Source organism: Suncus etruscus, chromosome 14, assembly GCF_024139225.1.
Source record: "Suncus etruscus isolate mSunEtr1 chromosome 14, mSunEtr1.pri.cur, whole genome shotgun sequence".
Classification (NCBI taxonomy): Eukaryota; Metazoa; Chordata; class Mammalia; order Eulipotyphla; family Soricidae; genus Suncus; species Suncus etruscus.
Genome location: NC_064861.1, coordinates 80493089 through 80511041, shown reverse-complemented (window position 1 = coordinate 80511041; position 17953 = coordinate 80493089). Strand labels below are relative to the sequence as shown.

Sequence of the window (17953 nt, the reverse complement as noted above, 5' to 3'; positions counted from 1 at the left end):
ATGGCCAAACCGGTAACTGAGTGCAAGACAAGATGCAGAAAGGCAGGCTGGTTCATCCTGCAGCTCCAAAAGCCGCAGTGGCAAAACAACCCGCATTCTGAGGTTCAGGGCGGTGGCAATGGGGCTGTCAGTGAGATTGTGAGTTCTCAGGATGGATCAAGAGAAGGGATGGACGCTTCTACCCTTGGAGATGTCCAATTCTCTGTTGATGAAAGTCTTAGGGAATCGCCTGGACTCAACACTCTCAGAAACAGGCAGGTCCTGTGCAGAGCAACTTGCTATCTGGCCTTCATGTCATAGACCTTGAGTGGGCACAGCTGGGCTCTGGCCAGCATGGCAAGCACAGGGCACAGGGTCCAAGTTAGTTCACCTAGGGAATATAAAGTTGGGCCCAAGGTGGACATGGATAAGGGGCAGGGTCCAGGAACCAGACGCATGGCACTGAGCAAGCACTGGGCACATAGGGGGGTATGCCCAAGTCCACACTTTCAGTGGTTACTCAGAGGTGGCAGGAGTGGTCCTGGGAGCTGGGTTGCCGAGGATGCGTGCAGAATAAAGTTAAGTTTCCCAAGGCTCATCAGGGAGGCAGGAGCTGGGTTCTCGGTGTACCTGCTAAGAGATGTCGGAGCTAGCACAGGTGCCTCTACCTACTGACTTCGAAGCACCTCATCTGGGACCCTGGATGCAGCTCCAGGGCCACTGGCTCTGGGCGCTGAGGGTCACGCACTCACCAAGGGGGCACTGACTCCTCTCTGGGCCTTCCTCCCACATCAACTTCTGGCCTGTTTCTGGAACCACACCTGTGCTGACAACAGGCACAAAAAGACACTAAGGCGCGCGCTGGGGGCCCTTTGGTGTCATCAGATAGTTCCTGCAGGTCCCCTTCCCATCCCTCTTTCCTCTCCTCTGCCCACCAATTTGATGGGGTCCACTGAGGCTTGGGAGCCTGGGAGAGAGACCCTGGGCTTAGCAGTACTCGTTCCAGGTCTTTGGGGAGGGAGAACAATACCTAGCAGCACCTGGACCTTCTGCAGCTGGAGCCTGCTGGTCAGCTCCTAGCACTGCCTGTAGTGTGGATAGGCATTCTCTTCAAAGGACTCCAACAGCTGCTGCTGCTGCTCCTGACTGTATTGCATGCAAGGCTGCTTTCTGGGCTCAGCTGCTCAAGGAAAAAGCACATCAAACTGTTGGTGGGTTGCACCCAGACCCTCCCCTGACCCTGCATCCCTCAAGCTTTGAACCAGGTTCCCTTACAACATGAGGACGGGAGCAATGCCTAATCTTGGCTCTCTGTGACCTCTGCTCCAGTCTGGACTGTGCCAGTGTGGCAGCAAGCATCTTCTGATATGAACCAGCTCAACCACTGAGGCCATCCCAGGTCCAGTGGCCTGGAGATCGGCATGGCTACACCTGGACTTAGCACTCATCAGAATACAACCCTCACCTGTATTTCAATCCTCCAAGTTCTGCCAAGCAGGATCCCCCACCCCCGAACTCTGCCAATCCTCCCCAATCAGGGCTTTATCCCTCTACAGTGGATACTCCCTCACAGGCCTCTGCATTTGTCAAGACACTCCCAGACAGACAGGGCCCTCACTGCCCTGCACAGCTCACCTCCATGCTCAGCCACAGCTTGAGAGCCCAACGAGGCAGGAGAACAGTGTCCAGACATCCTGCTTCTGCTCTGTAAGAACCACATGCTATCCTAGTCCCAGGCTCTTTTATGGCCATGGTTCTGCCCAACCACACCCCTAGCTGGGACCCACCCTGAACCTCACAGATTCTGCCCACAACATGCGTCCTGCCTCCAGACTCAATTAAACACTTAATCCAGATGAGGAGTGAACTTTTTATTTTGGATCACACTTGATGGCGCCCAGGGGTTACTCCAGATTCTGTGCTCATAAATTGCTACTGGATACTTGCAGGGCCATGTGGGATGCCAGGAATCAAACCTTGTCAGATTTTTGCAAGCAAATGCCCTACGCAGTGCTTCTCAAATAGTGGGGCATGCCCCCCGGGGGGGGGGGGGCGGCGTGAGGCTCCATAAAGGGGGATGCGTTTCACCTCTGCAAACACTGTCATAACAAGCTAATCCCCTTGTTTATGTCTCTGTGTGTCTCTGGAGCTGAGAGATGCTGTGTCCTGCTTCAAACCCCGCTTCGAAAAGCTGTGTATTGCAAAACGTGCTCATGGTAGCCATTCATCCAGACATCACCTCTGATTTAAAAAAATCAGCTCAAATAATTTTATATAGTTTTGTTTTGCAGTTTAAAGTTTTTTTAATAAAGTTGTGGGGGGGGCAAAAAAAGGTTTTCTTCTTCCTAGGGGGGCATGTCAGAAAATAATTGAGAAGCACTGCCCTACAGGCTGTACTATTGGTTCCAGTTCCAAGAGGAAACTCTTTTAAAAAAGTAATTTACCATCACATTTTCAACAATACTGAAATTCAAGAAGTGTTGACTACTCTAGTTTAAAAATGGGAAGGGAATGGCATAAATGTATTAACAAATTTTTGGAGACTATGGTATGTCCTGGTAGATACCAAGACGGCTAAAAAGAAGTGAAGGTGAGTGTCTATCTGTGGCAGCAACACAAAAATGCATTAAACCTGAATACCTGATTAAATGGAGAATCCCATCTGAGACCTGCAGGTAAACACTTTGAGCACACACCCTGTTTAAACACACAAAGAACATACCCTGCTTTCCCTAAAATTTCAAACCCTGTTTTCCCTAGAACACAACTCTCTTTTTATCCTTTAAAACAGAGGGAGAGCTCACACGCTTTTCCACCCTAGCCTGATGGGCTGATATAGAGCTCACACCTGACTTCCCTCTAACGGTTAGAGGGCGAACCTAGGGCACTCGTGCCAGCGGTGGCACGCAAAGGTCTTGCAGCTGGCACATGGGAAGGTCCGCAATTAAGATATGTGGCACGGGGCCAGAGAGATATAGCACAGCGGCGTTTGCCTTGCAAGCAGCCGATCCAGAACCAAAGGTGGTTGGTTCGAATCCCAGTGTCCCATATGGTCCCCCGTGCCTGCCAGGAGCTATTTCTGAGCAGATAGCCAGGAGTGACCCATGAGCAACGCCGGGTGTGGCCCAAAAACCAAAAAAAAAAAAAAAAAAGATATGTGGCATGGAGGGAGGCGAGTGTGCCAGTGTCTGCTCTGCAGCTCATCTAGCAGCAGGGCCGGACTGGCCTTTGGGAGGACCGGGCATTGTGCGGCAGTTTGGGCACTCGGGCTCAAAAAGGTTAGCCATATCTGCAACCTGAGAGGCTGAAATGGAGCTCACGCCTATAAAATAAACCCACGTATTGACTGACGCATCCCCTAACACTTGAAGACCCCACAGTGTGTGAATGGTGCCAGTGATGTTACTGCCCTGGATATGCACTGGCCCCCAGCTGCCCTGGGTCTGAGCTCACGTCCCAAGAATAACCATTCTGGGAGGATATATTGTCCCTGCACATCCCCCAGCTCCAAGCTCTCAGCCCCTCAAGGACACAGAATCGGAAGGATCCCACACTCCAGGACCATTCCGAATCCTCGATTTCAGAGTGACCCTCCCCCCCCCCCCCCAAGCCAGGCTCACCTTCTTGTGGCTTTTTAAGCATCTCGGGTTTCCCTTGCTGCTTTGGAACCAAGCACTGAGGTCCTGCTAAAATGCTAAGACTCACCTGCGTCCCGGTGGCCACAGTGAGGAACAGGGGGCAACAGCCCAGGATCACTGGCTAGACCAGGGGTAGTGGTAAACACACGCTCTCGAGCCGCATGCGGCTCCAAGGTCAAAATGAATGCGGCTCTTTGCCTCTTCTCCTTCTTTTGTCTACTGTGGCTCTTTGCCAAGTTTGGATTTTGCTCTGCTGCTTCTGAGGAGGGACCTCTGAGGAGAGATCTCCGAGCGTGGAGTCCCGTCTCCCATCCCTCAGAAACAACTGCATGGGCCAGCGAGTGGGGGGACCCGTGTGTCGCATGTTGGGTCACATCTTACCGTTAGTTCTTAGTGTGGAGGACGCAGCACACCCTCACCCTCACTGCAGGATTTTTACCCTCACTCAAAATGGCAAAATGCAATACGTGTTTAATAGATTGTTGTTAAAATTAGATGCTTTTGTGTGAGTGTTTGTCTGTTTTGGCAGGTCACTGCGTGGTGTGGCTCTCTGACTCTGACAGTTTAAAATTTTGGCTCTTTGTGTCAAACTTGTTCGCCACCCCTGCTATAGGCAGTGCCAGGAGCCGGTCAGCAGGCTCCAGCTACAGAGGGTGCAGGTGATGGTAGGTATCCTACCTCCTCTCCACAGTCCCTGAACAGGAACTGCTACGCTCCAGATCACTCCTCTAGCCCTCTGAAGCCCCAGCAGCCCCCTGTAGAATTGGCAGGCAGAGGGGAGGAAAGAAGGATGGGACAAGGCCCTGCATCACTTGAAGACACCAAAGGAATCCCAGCTTGAGGCCCTTGGGGTCCTTTTTGCACCTGCTATCCTCACAGGCATGGTTCCAGAACCAGCAAACCAGACATTGGCATGGTAAGAAGCCCAGAGTGGAGTCCATGCTAACTTGGTGGGTGCCGGGCACTCAGCACCCAGAGCCAGTGGCTCCGCAGCTGGTCCATGGTCCACAGTCAGAATATGGAGATGCCTGAGCTCACTCCTACTTCCTTCACCATGTGCACTAGAACCCCGCTCTCGCCTCCCCATTTGTGCCTGGAACCCCTATGGCGCTACCAAGTGTGCATCCAGAGCCCTACTATTGCCTCCTGGTGTGCTCCAGGAATTCTATTCTCACAACCTTCCTTGCTGCCTCAGAGTGTCCACTATAAGTGTGGACTTGGCACACGCACCTGCGTGCCCAGTGCTTATTCAGTGCCAAGTTTCCAACTACCCCAGATAGCCAAGGTCACTACCAAACACCTGACTGCCCTTTGTAGCCACAGAAGGAACAGCAGGCCAGGATCACTGGCTAGATTTTTCTTTGTCCTACCCACATGCTGAGTCAGAAAACCTCAAATGAGGTCTTGGGGCCTTCAAGAGCCTTAGGGACCCCATCTTTGATTGGATGGACTCCATCCAATCAACCACATCCGCTGGGGATGGCCCTCCTCTAACCTCGTCCCTCGGGCCCACCCAAACCCTGGAAACCTCTGTTTCCACCATGTCCATTAGACCTGAAATCCTGGGCATAGCATGGAGGTTTCCTCCTTCCTATAACTCCTTCGCCAATGGACCCTACAGTTGAATTTCTGCAGAGTGCTTCCCAGAGCCCCTTTCCCTGTCTGGGTAGAGCTGCAGAGCCATGCCTGCCCTTATCTCTTTGCCAGAGAACAGCACTATCACTTTTGGAAGGTGGGGGGACAGAGGACATTGAGAGTTACAATCAGTAATACCCAGGGATCCTGTAGTTCCAGGGGCCAAACCAGGATTGGAGCATGTAAGGCAAATACCTTAACTCTTGTGCTAACTCTCCAGCCCATCACAATGTTTTAAACTATATTTTAAAAAATTGAATCCTGAGATACTTATAGTCATTCATGATTGAGTTTCCATAATACAACTTTCAATACCCCTCCATCTACCAGTGCCTATTTCCACCACCAATGTTCCCAATTTCCCTCAAGCCCTCGCCCACCTGCTCTATGGCAAACATTCCTCCCTTCTTTCTTGTAGACAGGACCTCAAGTCTTTTTACCCTTGATCAATCAGTGACAAAATGTAGTAACCTGTTGAGTCATCCTTTTGTTTGTTTGTTTTTGTGCCTTTCATGGGGTGTTTTCAGGGTTTACTCCTGGCTCTGCTCCCAAGTTTCATTCATAGCTGTGCTTGGGGGGAACCTTTTGGGAGTCCAGGGCTCAAACTCAGTTGTCATGTGCTGTGCAAGAATATTGTCCACTCTGGGAAGACTGTCCTGGAAGCAGAGTAACACAAATGTGTGCCAAATAACTAAGCCCCTTTCTACCATCTCTCTTCTTTGCACAGCAGTTTCTGTCTAGGGTTTTTCTCTCTCTCTCCCAGGTCTTTCAGAAAACATGACGTCTTGGGACCAAAGAGATAGCACAGAAGTAGGCATTTGCTTTGCGTGCAGCTGACCCAGCAAGGACTGGGTTCTATCCATGGTGTCCCATATTTTCCCCCAAGCCGAAAACTATTTCTGAGCATATAGCCAGTAGTAACCCCTGAGCATCACTGGGTATGACCCAATAATGAAAAGGGAGAAGAAAAAAAAAAAGAAAACATGAGGTTTCATAAAAAAATCAGGGCCTAATAAAAAAAAAATCAGGGCCTACATTCCTAATTCCACAAGAAGATCCGAGGTCTTACACTAATTCAGAGTATAACATGAGTCTCACTACAACCCCCATGTGAAATGATGAGTTGTGTGTTCCACGATCCCCAGAGAGTAAGAGAGATCCCCATGGCCCTAGTCCAGGTAGGACAAGAGACAAAGATCCAGCAGCAATTTAGACACAGGAAATAATCCACTCATAGTTGGAAAGGAAAAGCAGGCCAGAAAGTCACACTGCAAGCTGTTCACCTACAAGCCGGCCGCTCCATCATGGGGAACCACAAACCAAGATGACAAAGCCAGATGAGGCAATGTGGAACATCGTTTGAACATGTAAACCAAAAGAAACAATCAAGAGACATCTAATCAGAAGGCAATATGAGGACCAATTAAAAGGCCTCTACCAACACTCCCAAATATATTCTCCACTGGACAAATTTTTTTGGTATAGGGTGGCCTCTAGGTCCCCCACACCCTCAAACTTCCCTTCTGTCAGATATTTTCCCTTTTCTGGGACTTAGCTCCTGCTCTGTGCCTCCATCTACTTACTCTCCTCTTTCCAGCTCTGATGTACAATGCTATGGCCAGTCTGACCCTGCTTCCCTCTCCTCCTGTTTTGGAGCTGCCCTTGATGTCTCCCTGGGACAACTTGAGCCCAGAAGGAGGTTGTGCTGGCAGGCAGCAGAAAACAGTGACCTGGCAGAGGTGTACAAACCCCCCTTCTCATCACAGCCCTTCTCTGGCCCTTGCCCTCCTTTAAGTTCTCATTTTCTTCTGGTGCTAGTGTGCCCTGGCTGAGAACCACTAGAGCATTCGCTTCATGGAACCTCATGTTTAATGTGCCTCCTCGTTTTTGGATGAGTCATGACAAAGGCAGAAGGAAGGGGAAAATGAAAAATGCAAGAGGCTTCTGGTGTTCTCTGAAGTGTCTATTTCAATTCACTTTTGGGTGTGACAACATAGTTGTTGCCACTCAGGCAAAAAATAACACACACACACACACACTTGCACACAAGCACACACACATTCACACAGTCACAGGGAACGAGCACTCTGGGTAGATACGAAGATGGAACTTTGTGTCAGGGATGGAGTCAAGAGCTGACCTGTGGCCCATGGGCCCAGTCAGATTCACAGAGACCTTCTTCCATTTTTGCAAATGTCCATTGTGGCCAAACTGGCAAATGAGCCCATGACTAGCAGCAGGAAGGCAGGCTGGTCCAACCTGCAGCCCCAAAAACCACAGTGGCAGAACAGCCTACAATCTGTGGTCCAGGGTGGTGGTGATGGGCCCTTTGGCTGATTGTGAGTTCGCAGGGCTGGTCAAGAGAAGGGATGGATGGTTCTACCTGGGAGATGCTCAATTCTCTGTTGCTGAGAGTCTTCTAGATCTCCTGGACCCAAGACTATGAGTTAGTGGGCAAGTCTTGTGCAGCACGAACTCATTTTCTGAACTGGCAAGGTAATATGGTCCGCAGGCACCCAGGAAAAAGAACCCACAGGTTAAAGACCCACCCCAAATCTGGAGCAATTTTGCATGCCTACTGGACAGTGAACATGGGTGCCCCCTGTATCTAGCTGCAAGTCTAGACATAGGAAGTCTAGTGTGTCCAAGGGACATGATCGGATCCCTCATGGAAGCCGGACACAACACAGCTGCAGGAGGAGGGGTATGCATGCTGAGCAACGCATCTGTGGATTCCTGGATGACTAGGTGCTCCCAGAAGCTGCCTAGGCCTTAGTTTTAATTGGGTCTGGCTTGGATGACTTGAGCCGACTCAAGGGACGCTTGACCAGGAGAGCTGCTCAGTTGCAGCCAGCCTGGAGATGGGTTCCAGAAAGCATGAGATGTGCAGCTGCTGGGATGCTGCCTTTGGGGCTGCAAGTAGAGGGAGGAGCTATTCAGAATCCTCCAAGGGTCCTTTTGGGAACGAGTGTCTCCTGCAGGGCTTCCAGGTTGTAGACAATGGGATCCACTGCACACCAAGGTTTGTCAAGGCCAGACTGCTCTCTTGGGGCTTCCCATACTTCCCAGAGCCAGCTCATTTAGCAAGTGGGGTCCCTTGAGAACTCAGAGGTACAGCGTCATAGCAGCCTGTTGGTGTGGATACAAAGGGGCTACCATTGCTGGCCCCATGTCATTGTCCTGGAATGGCCTTAGCTGAACTCTGGAAGGTGTAGCAAGCTCAGGGACCCAGGCTCTAAGTTAGCTCTTCTGGTGGTAGAATGTTGGGCCCAAGCTGGGCATGGAAAATGGTCAGACCAGTGATTGTAGAGATCTGGGGAAGCCAGAAACAAGGCACTGAGCATGCATTGGGCACACAGGTTTTGTGCCCAAGTCCATGCTTTCAGTGGCCTCTTGGAGATGGCTGAGATGGTCATAGGAGCAGAGTTTCTGGATCAACAATGTGTGCAAGATAGGGGTTCCCGGAGCACACAGTGGGGGCAGGAGCAGGGTTCCTAGTATATATGGTAAGGGATAGAGGAGTGAGCACAGGCACCTCCATGTCCTGACTGTGCACGAGTGCTGACACTTTGTCTGGGATCCTAGACAGAGCTGCAAGGCCAATGGCTCTGGGTGTTGAGTGCCTTGCCAGCCTAGAAAGCTGGTTCGTTCTCCACAGGACCTGCCCACTGCAGCAAAGACCTGGATATATCCAAGGGACCTAAGTATCCAGACCTGGACATCTCTAAGATGCCGAAGTGTCCAAACCATCTCTTGTTCAGCCCTGAGAATTCAGAATTATGCTTATACCTCTACTGCAGACATTCTGGACCCCTGAGGCTCTTTTATCATGGAGGCTTCTGGGCCTGCAATGGACCCACCTGCCTTCCTGTTCCTCACTGTAGACTCACTTATCAATTTGCCCTCAGTGAACATTTGCAAAGATGGAAGATGGTCTTTGTGAATTCTACTGGGCTCCAGTTCAATAGGCCAGCCCTTGACTCCATTCTGACATAAAGTTCAACTGGGAGTCTACCCAGAGTGCTCCATCCCCTTGAATGTGAGTGTGTGTGTGTGTGTGTGTGTGTGTGTGTTGTCTTTTGCCTTGGTGCTTCAATGATGTTGGCACACTCAAACAGCAATAAAATGGACCTAGCAGCACTGCAGAAGCCTTCTGCATGATTCATTCTCTCCTTCCTGCTGCACTTGCCCTGACTCATTGAGGAACAAGGGGGCACATTAAACATGGGACTCCAATGTCAGGGCCTCAGCACACTGAAGCAAGGAAATAACCAGCACAAGAAGTGAAGGGAGCTGGGCCAGGGTTAGAGGCCATGACAGAAGAGGTATTGTGCACACTTATACACAATCACTCTCTCTGCTGACCTCAGGCACAACCTCCAAACCGCATCGCGGTTCAGAAGTCATACCTTGGCTCAGGATGACCCACGGTGCTCTCAGAGAGGAGTATTCAGAGGCAGGTGCAGACAAGCCACATCCCTGTATGTCAGAGCTGGACTGAGGAGCTGGGTAGAGGGGCACTAAGCCACAGAGATGTGAGAATCCACCAGAGAAATAAACCAGGGGAGTATGGGGGATCTACGGACCATCCATCACCATCTCGCAGAATAAAACTGCTCTCTCCGAGGCTCAATATTTGGGGTTGCAGTGGGATTCATGTTGCAGTCTATATCAGGACAGAACCTCAGTTTTTCTTCTGATGGAGTTAGGAATGTAGGACCTGGTTGAATGAGACCTTCATGTTTTCTTAAAGACCTGGCAGACCAGGACAAGGAGAAAAACCCTAGATAGAAACTGCTCGGCAAAAAGAGATGGTAGGAAGGAGCTTAATTCACTGACACACATTGTGTCACTATCTGCCCATAAAAGCAGCAGGCAGGGTGCTTGCCTTGCACATGATCAAACTGGGTTTGATTCCCGGCCTCCCATCTCAGCGAGTGAGGAGGCTCCCAGTGTGTGTGTTTCAGAGTGCTTTCTAAAGCCTGTAAGATTAGTAGGGGCCAGAGAGATAGCACAGTGGTGGGTTGTTGGCCTTGCACACAGCTGATTCAGGAAGGACGGTGATTTGAATCCTGGCATCCCATATCGTTCCCTGTGCCTGCTAAGAGCAATTTCTGAGCGCAGAGCCAGGAGTAACCCATGAGCACCACCGCCGGGTGTGACCAAAAACAAAAACAAAAAAAAAGATTAGTAATTACTGTTTATTGCACATAAAGTTAGGATTAACTTGCATTAACTTGTTGCTGACTTCTGCTTTCTATCCAACCCACCTTGTCACAAGATGGGCTCTATGTCAACAGAATGATTCCTACATAGGATATTGCTGCTACAATTGGCTGACCACAAACATCTGACAGGATGAGCAACTCATTTCAGCAAAGCCAAAGGTTGTGTTAACATAGTTGCTCCATGGCCCCCCAGAACCCTGTGCTTACTAGAAAAGAAAAGTTCAACCTGACTTCTGATTGCTCACTGTTGGCCGCTTGCCATTATTGCCCCCCTGCCCTGCCACTTGCCCTGCTGCTCGGGGCTTCAAACTTCTGTCTATTGGCGGATCCAGTGCCCTGGCTAGCCAGTTCAATAAAATTGCTTTTGCTAATTGCATTCTCTGAGGTGTCACTGTCTCTAGTTGAGGTGTTGGACTATCACAGACTCTTTCAAGCCCTGAAATGGGCTGGAGGTCACAGGGAGAACTAGCTAATTGTGGCTGCCTTGCTTGCTTGACACAGTTCAAATGCTGCTTAACATAGGAAGGAGTTGGTGGCTTGACAGCCCAAGTTCTTGATGGCATGGTGAATGAAGCCCTGATGTTCATACTTGGAGCAGCCCCTGGGAACAAAGCACATTAAGAGACAGGAGAATCCTAAGAGAGGGAGGGAAGACACAGACCTCAGACTGTCCAGGTCTTGGAGGCTGCTCATTGCCACCCTGGACCCTAGTCACCCAGGACTCTTGGCATCAGGAGAGGCCATGGTGGGGAGCTGGAGAGAGTGCAGAGATGAGGGATGACAGTCCTGTGGTGGAAACACACATCATGTAGGTGTCATTGGTGTACAACTGACTGGAGATAGAATCAGATGAAAGGCCAAAGTGTGTGCAGAGGAGGAGAGAGAGTTGTAAAACACAGGGGTCATAGCACTCTGGATGAAGCCATGCCAGAAAGGCGAGAGTACCTATCACTTTGCTGTCTTGCTTAGATGGTCAATATTAACTTATGACTAATCTTGGTTTTTGTTTGTTTGGGGGCATACCCAGTGGCGCTTAGGGGTTTCTCCTTGCTCTGCATTCTGAAATCAATCTTGGAAGGCCTGCGGAGCCATATAGTATGCTGGGGATCAAACCTGGGTCTGATCTGGGTCAGCTGAGCTCAAGGCAAATATGCTATCTCTCCAGTCCTACGTATGACTAATCCAACATGAATAAACAGACCACCACTTTGGCTGCAAGAGCTAGTTTTGAGTGGCAAGAGCACAGGACAGTCTCTGCAAGCATAGCTTTACAGAGCCAGAGAATGGGCAGAAGGTGTCAGGGAAAGCCTTCCAGACATTCCAAAGGACACTGCCCCATCCTGGAACCATCCATCCTGCCTTCCAACCTACCTCTTGCCTTCCAACCTACAGTGGCTGCCTCCAGCAGACACCTGACTCCTCCCATCCCAGAGGCTCTGTTCCTCACATGCCTCCATATAAGATCATTACAGGGAGGGGCATGACCTGCAGGGGGTTGGCTACACCCATAAAGGTAGGCACAGCCCTGCAGCAGTACCTCTGCAGAAGTACGAAATCTGGAGCAACTCAGCAGGAACTCTGAACTCCAGCATCTGAGGGAGAGAAGAGGGTACCTGTGCAGTGCAAAGATGGCATCTCAGGTGTGGTGTGGGTAAGAGGGAGGAGAAACATAGATAGGTCTGAAGGGACTGGAGCCCCTCTAGATCCCCAGAAAACCGCATCCCTGTGAGGTATGGAGGAAGGTGTGAGGGAGGAAGGAGAGAACAGACCTGCTGGTGACCCTGTGTGTCCTGTTCCCTTAGCTGATCTTGTTCCTGTGCTCCAGTCTGCTGTTCCTTTCTGTGTACACCGGTCCAGGTGAGTCTGGACTGTTTAACTGAGCCCAGGTGCTGGTTCCAATTCTGCAAGGGGAAGGAACCCGAAATGCTCAGAAAAGTGACAAAAACTTGAGCCTGGCTTGGGGGTCACTCTGATCTTGAGAATTCGAAATGGTCATGAAGTATGGGATCCTTCCTGACTGTATCCCAGAGAGGCTGAGAGCTCAGCAGTGAGAGATGTGGGACCAGGTCCCCTCCCAGCACGGCTGCACCTGGGACCTCAACTCAAACCTAGGGCAGTTGGGGGTTTGGGTGGGTTCAGGGAGTCCCCTCCCCCTTAGTGCCATCCTCTCAAGGTGGGGTCCTCAAGAGTGAGGGGACAGATCAGTCAGTGCTGCCTGCTATGAACAGGGTCACACAGCCCAAGAGAAGGAGAACCCAGTCTGAAAGCAAGTGCAGATGAGAGACAAGACTGTGAGCCCTGGAGGACAGTGTGTTTCACCCCCGGAGAGAATGACTCTGTCTCCACAGGAGCAGGTCTGTGTCCGGAGCCACCTGAGACTGGAGGGGGCTGTCCCTCACCAGACAGAGACAGAGAGAGCTGCCCGTGTCAGAGCTGCAAAGAAATCGAAAAGGATCAAAACAACTCAGAGGGTATGTGTGAGTCCCAAGGGCACGGGGGTTGAGGGAGCAAAGCAGACTATCTGCTCAGGCTCAGCCGAACTGGGGGAGGCTTTGGTCACCTCCAGTGACAGCAAACATGCCCCCTTTGCATTTGGCATCAGTGACTCTCAGGGAACATTCAGGGAACGTTGAACCAGAAGACACCAGGGATATCTGCTCTGCACCATCTTTGCAGCAGGAATAGAAAACGGAGTGAGGGGTTTGTGACCACTCAAGATGACCCTGGGAGGTCCTTAGAGAGTGAGGGGACAGATCAGTCAGTGCTGCCTGCTATGAACAGGGTCACACAGCCCAAGAGAAGGAGAACCCAGTCTGAAAGCAAGTGCAGATGAGAGACAAGACTGTGAGCCCTGGAGGACAGTGTGTTTCACCCCCGGAGAGAATGACTCTGTTTCCACAGGAGCAGCTCTGTGTCCGAAGCCACCTGAGACCGGAGGGGACTGTCCCTCACCAGACAAAGACAAAGAGAGCTACCTGCGTCGGAGCTGCAAAGAAATCAAAAAGGATAAAAACGACTCAAAGGGTATGTATAAGTCCCAAGGGCATGGGGGTTGAGGGAGCAAAGCAGACTATCTGCTCAGGCTCAGCCGAACTGGGGGAGGCTTTGGTCACCTCCAGTGACAGCAAACATGCCCCCTTTGCATTTGGAATCAGTGACTCTCAGGGAACATTCAGGGAACATTGAACCAGAAGACACCAGGGATATCTGCTCTACATGTTGTTTGCAGCAGGAATAGGAAACGGAGTGATGACCCTGGGAGGTCCTTAGAGAGACATGGTGCCACCAGCCATACCAGATCTTCCCAGCCTGCACATTCTGGATCTGGTGACAGAGCTTCGAGCCCGGGCAATGGGGTGTTCCTTGCAGATGGGCTATATCGGCTTCGCACGGAGAACGGGCTCATCTACCAGACCTTCTGTGACATGACCACCAAGGGCGGCGGCTGGACCCTGGTGGCCAGCGTACACGAGAACCACCTGGCTGGGAAGTGCACGGTGGGGGATCGCTGGTCCAGCCAGCAGGGCAACCGAGATGACTACCCGGCGGGGGACAATAACTGGGCCAATTACAACACCTTTGGGTCTGCTGAGGCGGCCACCAGTGATGACTACAAGGTGGGCACCACTGGCCTGGTCTATGCCTTGAAGTCAGGTTGGGCTCAGGGTGGAGCAGTTTGGACACCAGGACCTCCGGTGCTCCTCCCCTCATTCCTTCTGGGTCATGCTTGATTTTCTGGCTCCTTGAGATTAGGGGGAGCAGACGTAGCATGGTGCCATCAAGCTCTGGGGTGTTTGTGCAGAACCCCGGCTACTATGACATCCAGGCCGAGGACCTGAGCATCTGGCATGTTCCTAACCAGACTCCACTGAAATCCTGGAAAGAGAGTTCGCTGCTGCGGTATCACACCTCCTCGAAATTCTTTCAGAACTATAAAAACAACAACCTCTTTGGCCTCTACCAGGTACCCAAGCTTGGGGTGGAGGTGCCTACAGGGCGATCAGAGTCCACAATGGGGTGAAGCGTAGGTAGGCTCTGTCTGGGGCACTCTGAGGGTGATGTTAGTCTGCACCCTGGGTCACTGTGTCCTCTCTGCCACTTTCTCAGGAGCTCTGATCCAGGCCAAGAGAGCCTTGAAGTGGGAGGAAGAAAGGCTGAGCCTCATCTCGGGACCCACTTCTCCAAATCTGAGCCCAGGGTAGACGCTGGACTCATGCACCCTCCGTTTGATCTTACAGGAATTACCTGTGCATTATGGCATTGGCAGCTGTCTAAATAACAACGGTCCTGCAATTTCAGTGGACTATGACTTTGGAGATGCCCAAAAAACTGCTAATTATTATTCCCCCTATGGTCGAAGTGAGTATTTTCGAGCAAAAGTAAGCATAGACCCATTGTCCCGGAGCAGACGTTAATATGGTTCTTCTGCTCTGAGTCTGCTCTGCCTTCTGTCCCTTCACCATTATGAGTATTTGATGGAATTAAGTTAACAGGATCCGCATAGCAGGAGGGAATCCAGGCTTTTTTGGATGGGGGGAGCTGAGAGTTAGGCTCACAACGTGGGGTGAGTATCTGCTGCAGCCTCAAGCAGACAGGCATCCCCATGGGCTCTGTTGTCCTCTGTCCCAGATACACAGAGGTCTCTGTAAGCCATGTCACATCAGGGAAGACCCCCACAAGACTGGCTCCTAGTGCAGCTGTAGAGGGTTACCCAACAACTGATTAGGATATCTATGATGGTAGAAGGAAGTATGAAACTCTTGAACTTTCCCTTATACTTTTCTTTATTTATAACTAACGAATTTAGGACTATAATTAGTAAAGCTCGGGGTTACCCTAACACTGCACTCAGGAATTACTCCTGGCTGTGCTTAGGGTCTATATGGAGTGCTGGAGACCAATCCAGGCTGGCTGTGTTGTAAGACAAGTGCCTAACTATTGTACTATACTCTAACCTCAATCTTTAAATTTTTTTTTTTTTTTGGTTTTTGGGCCACACCCGGTGACGCACAGGGGTTACTCCTGGCTATGCGCTCAGAAGTTCCTCCTGGCTTGGGGGACCATATGGGACACCGGGGGATCGAACCGCGGTCCGTCCAAGGCTAGCGCAGGCAAGGCAGGCACCTTACCTCCAGCGCCACCGCCCGGCCCCCTCTTTAAATTTTTTATTTTTGATTTGAGCCATACCCGGTAGCACTCAGAGGTTAATCCTGGCTCTGCACTTGCTTCTGGCAGGCTCTGGGGACCATATGGTATGTCAGGGATCATCAATTTTTAAATTTTAAATCTTACTCTTAAAAAAATATTTTTTGGTTTGTGGGCCACACCTGGCAGTGCTCAGGGGTTAGTTCTGGCTCTGCACTCAGGAATCACTCCTGGCAGGCTCAGGGACCATATGGGATGCCAGACATTGAACCCATGTTGGCCTCATGCAAGGCACACACCCTCCCTGCTGAACTATTACTCCGGCTCTACCTTGAGAATTTTAAACTTAATCTTTCTGTGTTGTTCTTTCCCAGAGGAGTTTGAGGCCGGGTTCATCCAGTTCCGGGTGTTCAATAATGAGAGAGCAGCCAATGCTCTGTGTCCAGGGATGAAAGTCACAGGGTGCAACACAGAACATGTGAGTCTGGGGGGAAACAGCCAGTGTGGGTAGAGTGTGTGTATATATGTATGTATTGTGTGTGTCTGCCAGTGTGTTCAGATGTGTGTGGGGTTGTTTCCTAAACACTTTTTTCATAGCTCCTGCTTGTCCCACTTTTATGTGAGTCTTTCACACACCATACAAGACACCCCAAAACACACAAAAAGGAGCTCACACTGCAGGTGTGGGAGATGTACCCGGATGGTCCTGTAGGAGCTCAGATGAGGGACAGAAATGTCAGTGCATAAAGGTATGTGTTGAGGATGAAGCAGGCAGTGATAAGTAATGTGGATCAGGTCCAGGTGACAGAAGGGTCACTCTATAACATAGGCAATGGTGGGAGATAGGCTAAAATGGCATCAGATAGTCTGGAAGACCAGCTACTATCTGATAGTGACCAGGTTAAGGAAAAGGCAGGGCAGGGACATGAGGACAGGGCTCCTTTGCTTTTGCTAGGATGGATTCCACAGCTGTGTGTTCTCAGGACCCGGAGGTGGTGCGGGAATAAGGTCCCTGCAGGGCTTCAGGGCACAGATCAATAGCATGCAGGTGCCGTGGTCATGGGAAGAGGCTGAGAGCACCAGAAATCTGGGAGGGGAGCCTCAACAGGGGAGATGCAGCTAGAGTCCTTCAGAACAGTATTTAGGAGCTGACCTGGGAAGGAAAGAGAGGTGGGAGAGGGCTCTGAGGGGCAGTGAAGGAGGCAGGAATAAGCCTGGAAGAAACTGACTTCAGAGGTTCCTGACGAAGAGCATTTTAACGGGGGGAAGTGTAGGACAGCATACTTGGTAAGGTGTTTATTTTGAATGTGACAGACCCGGGTTCGATCCTCTGCATCTCATACGGTCCCCTGAGCCTACCAGGGTCATTTTTCAACTCAGAGTCAGGAGTAATCCCTGAATGCCACTGGATTTCCCCCCCCCCCAAAAAAAAAAAGAAACAAAACACCAACAACAACTAAAGAATGTGGCTGGAAGGTGCAAGCATACTGGACTGCTGTTTGGCAACAAAACCCTCACTGACTGGGTCCTTCTACTTCCAGCACTGCATCGGGGGTGGAGGCTTCTTCGCAGAGGGCAACCCCCGGCAATGTGGGGACTTCTCTTCCTTTGACTGGAATGGATATGGAACTCACATCGGGTATAGCAGCAGTCGAGAGATCACTGAGGCATCCGTGCTCCTGTTCTACCGCTGAGCTGGAGATGCAGTGCCTGAGCCACATCCTGTGACAGTTGGCCCCAGGCCAACCCAGGTTCGACCCAGCTCCCTTGTGATTCCTTGAACTGCCCCAGGAGTGATCCCTGAGTGCAGTCAGGAGTCAGCCCTGACTATTGCCAAGTGTGGTTCCAAAACTAAATAAAAAATAAATTGCATGAATCTGTGCGTCTGGATTTCTTTGTCTTCTTACATTTAGGGGAACCCTTAAGGGATATATTTAAATGAAATTGTTCTGGTGATTTTATTGTTCTCTGATATTCTGAATTGAAATCACATCTCTGGGATCCCAGAACACTCTCCTATGGGCCCCTCTTGTTAGAGTTTAGGGGAGGGGCAAATATTTTGTTCTTGTTCATCCTTTTTTTTTGTGTGTGTGTGTGGTTTTTGAGTCACACCCAGCAGTGCTCAGGGGTTATTCCTGGCTCCAGGCTCAGAAATTGCTCCTGGCAAGCATGGGGGACCATATGGGGCGCTGGGATTCGAACCAATGACCTCCTGCATGAAAGGCAAACGCCTTACCTCCATGCTATCTCTCCGGCCCCTTTGTTCATCCTTCTTGCCCTATCAAAGCACAGTGCTAGACGGAGGAAGGGGAGAGAGCCCTGGATGGA

General features: G+C 50.7%; 1 protein-coding gene across 1 annotated transcript; it reads left to right on the top strand.

Moving 5' to 3' along the window:
* On the top strand, positions 1 to 17344 carry LOC126028480 (intelectin-2-like). Its single transcript, XM_049787451.1, has 11 exons — positions 1 to 138; positions 4231 to 4282; positions 4497 to 4533; positions 4629 to 4734; positions 8084 to 8144; positions 13442 to 13504; positions 13850 to 14097; positions 14283 to 14444; positions 14719 to 14839; positions 16000 to 16103; positions 17167 to 17344. The coding sequence occupies exons 1-11, from the start codon at positions 1 to 3 to the stop codon at positions 17317 to 17319; spliced, it is 1245 nt and encodes a 414-aa protein (XP_049643408.1). The 3' UTR covers positions 17320 to 17344.
* The last annotated feature ends 609 nt before the right edge of the window (positions 17345 to 17953 follow it).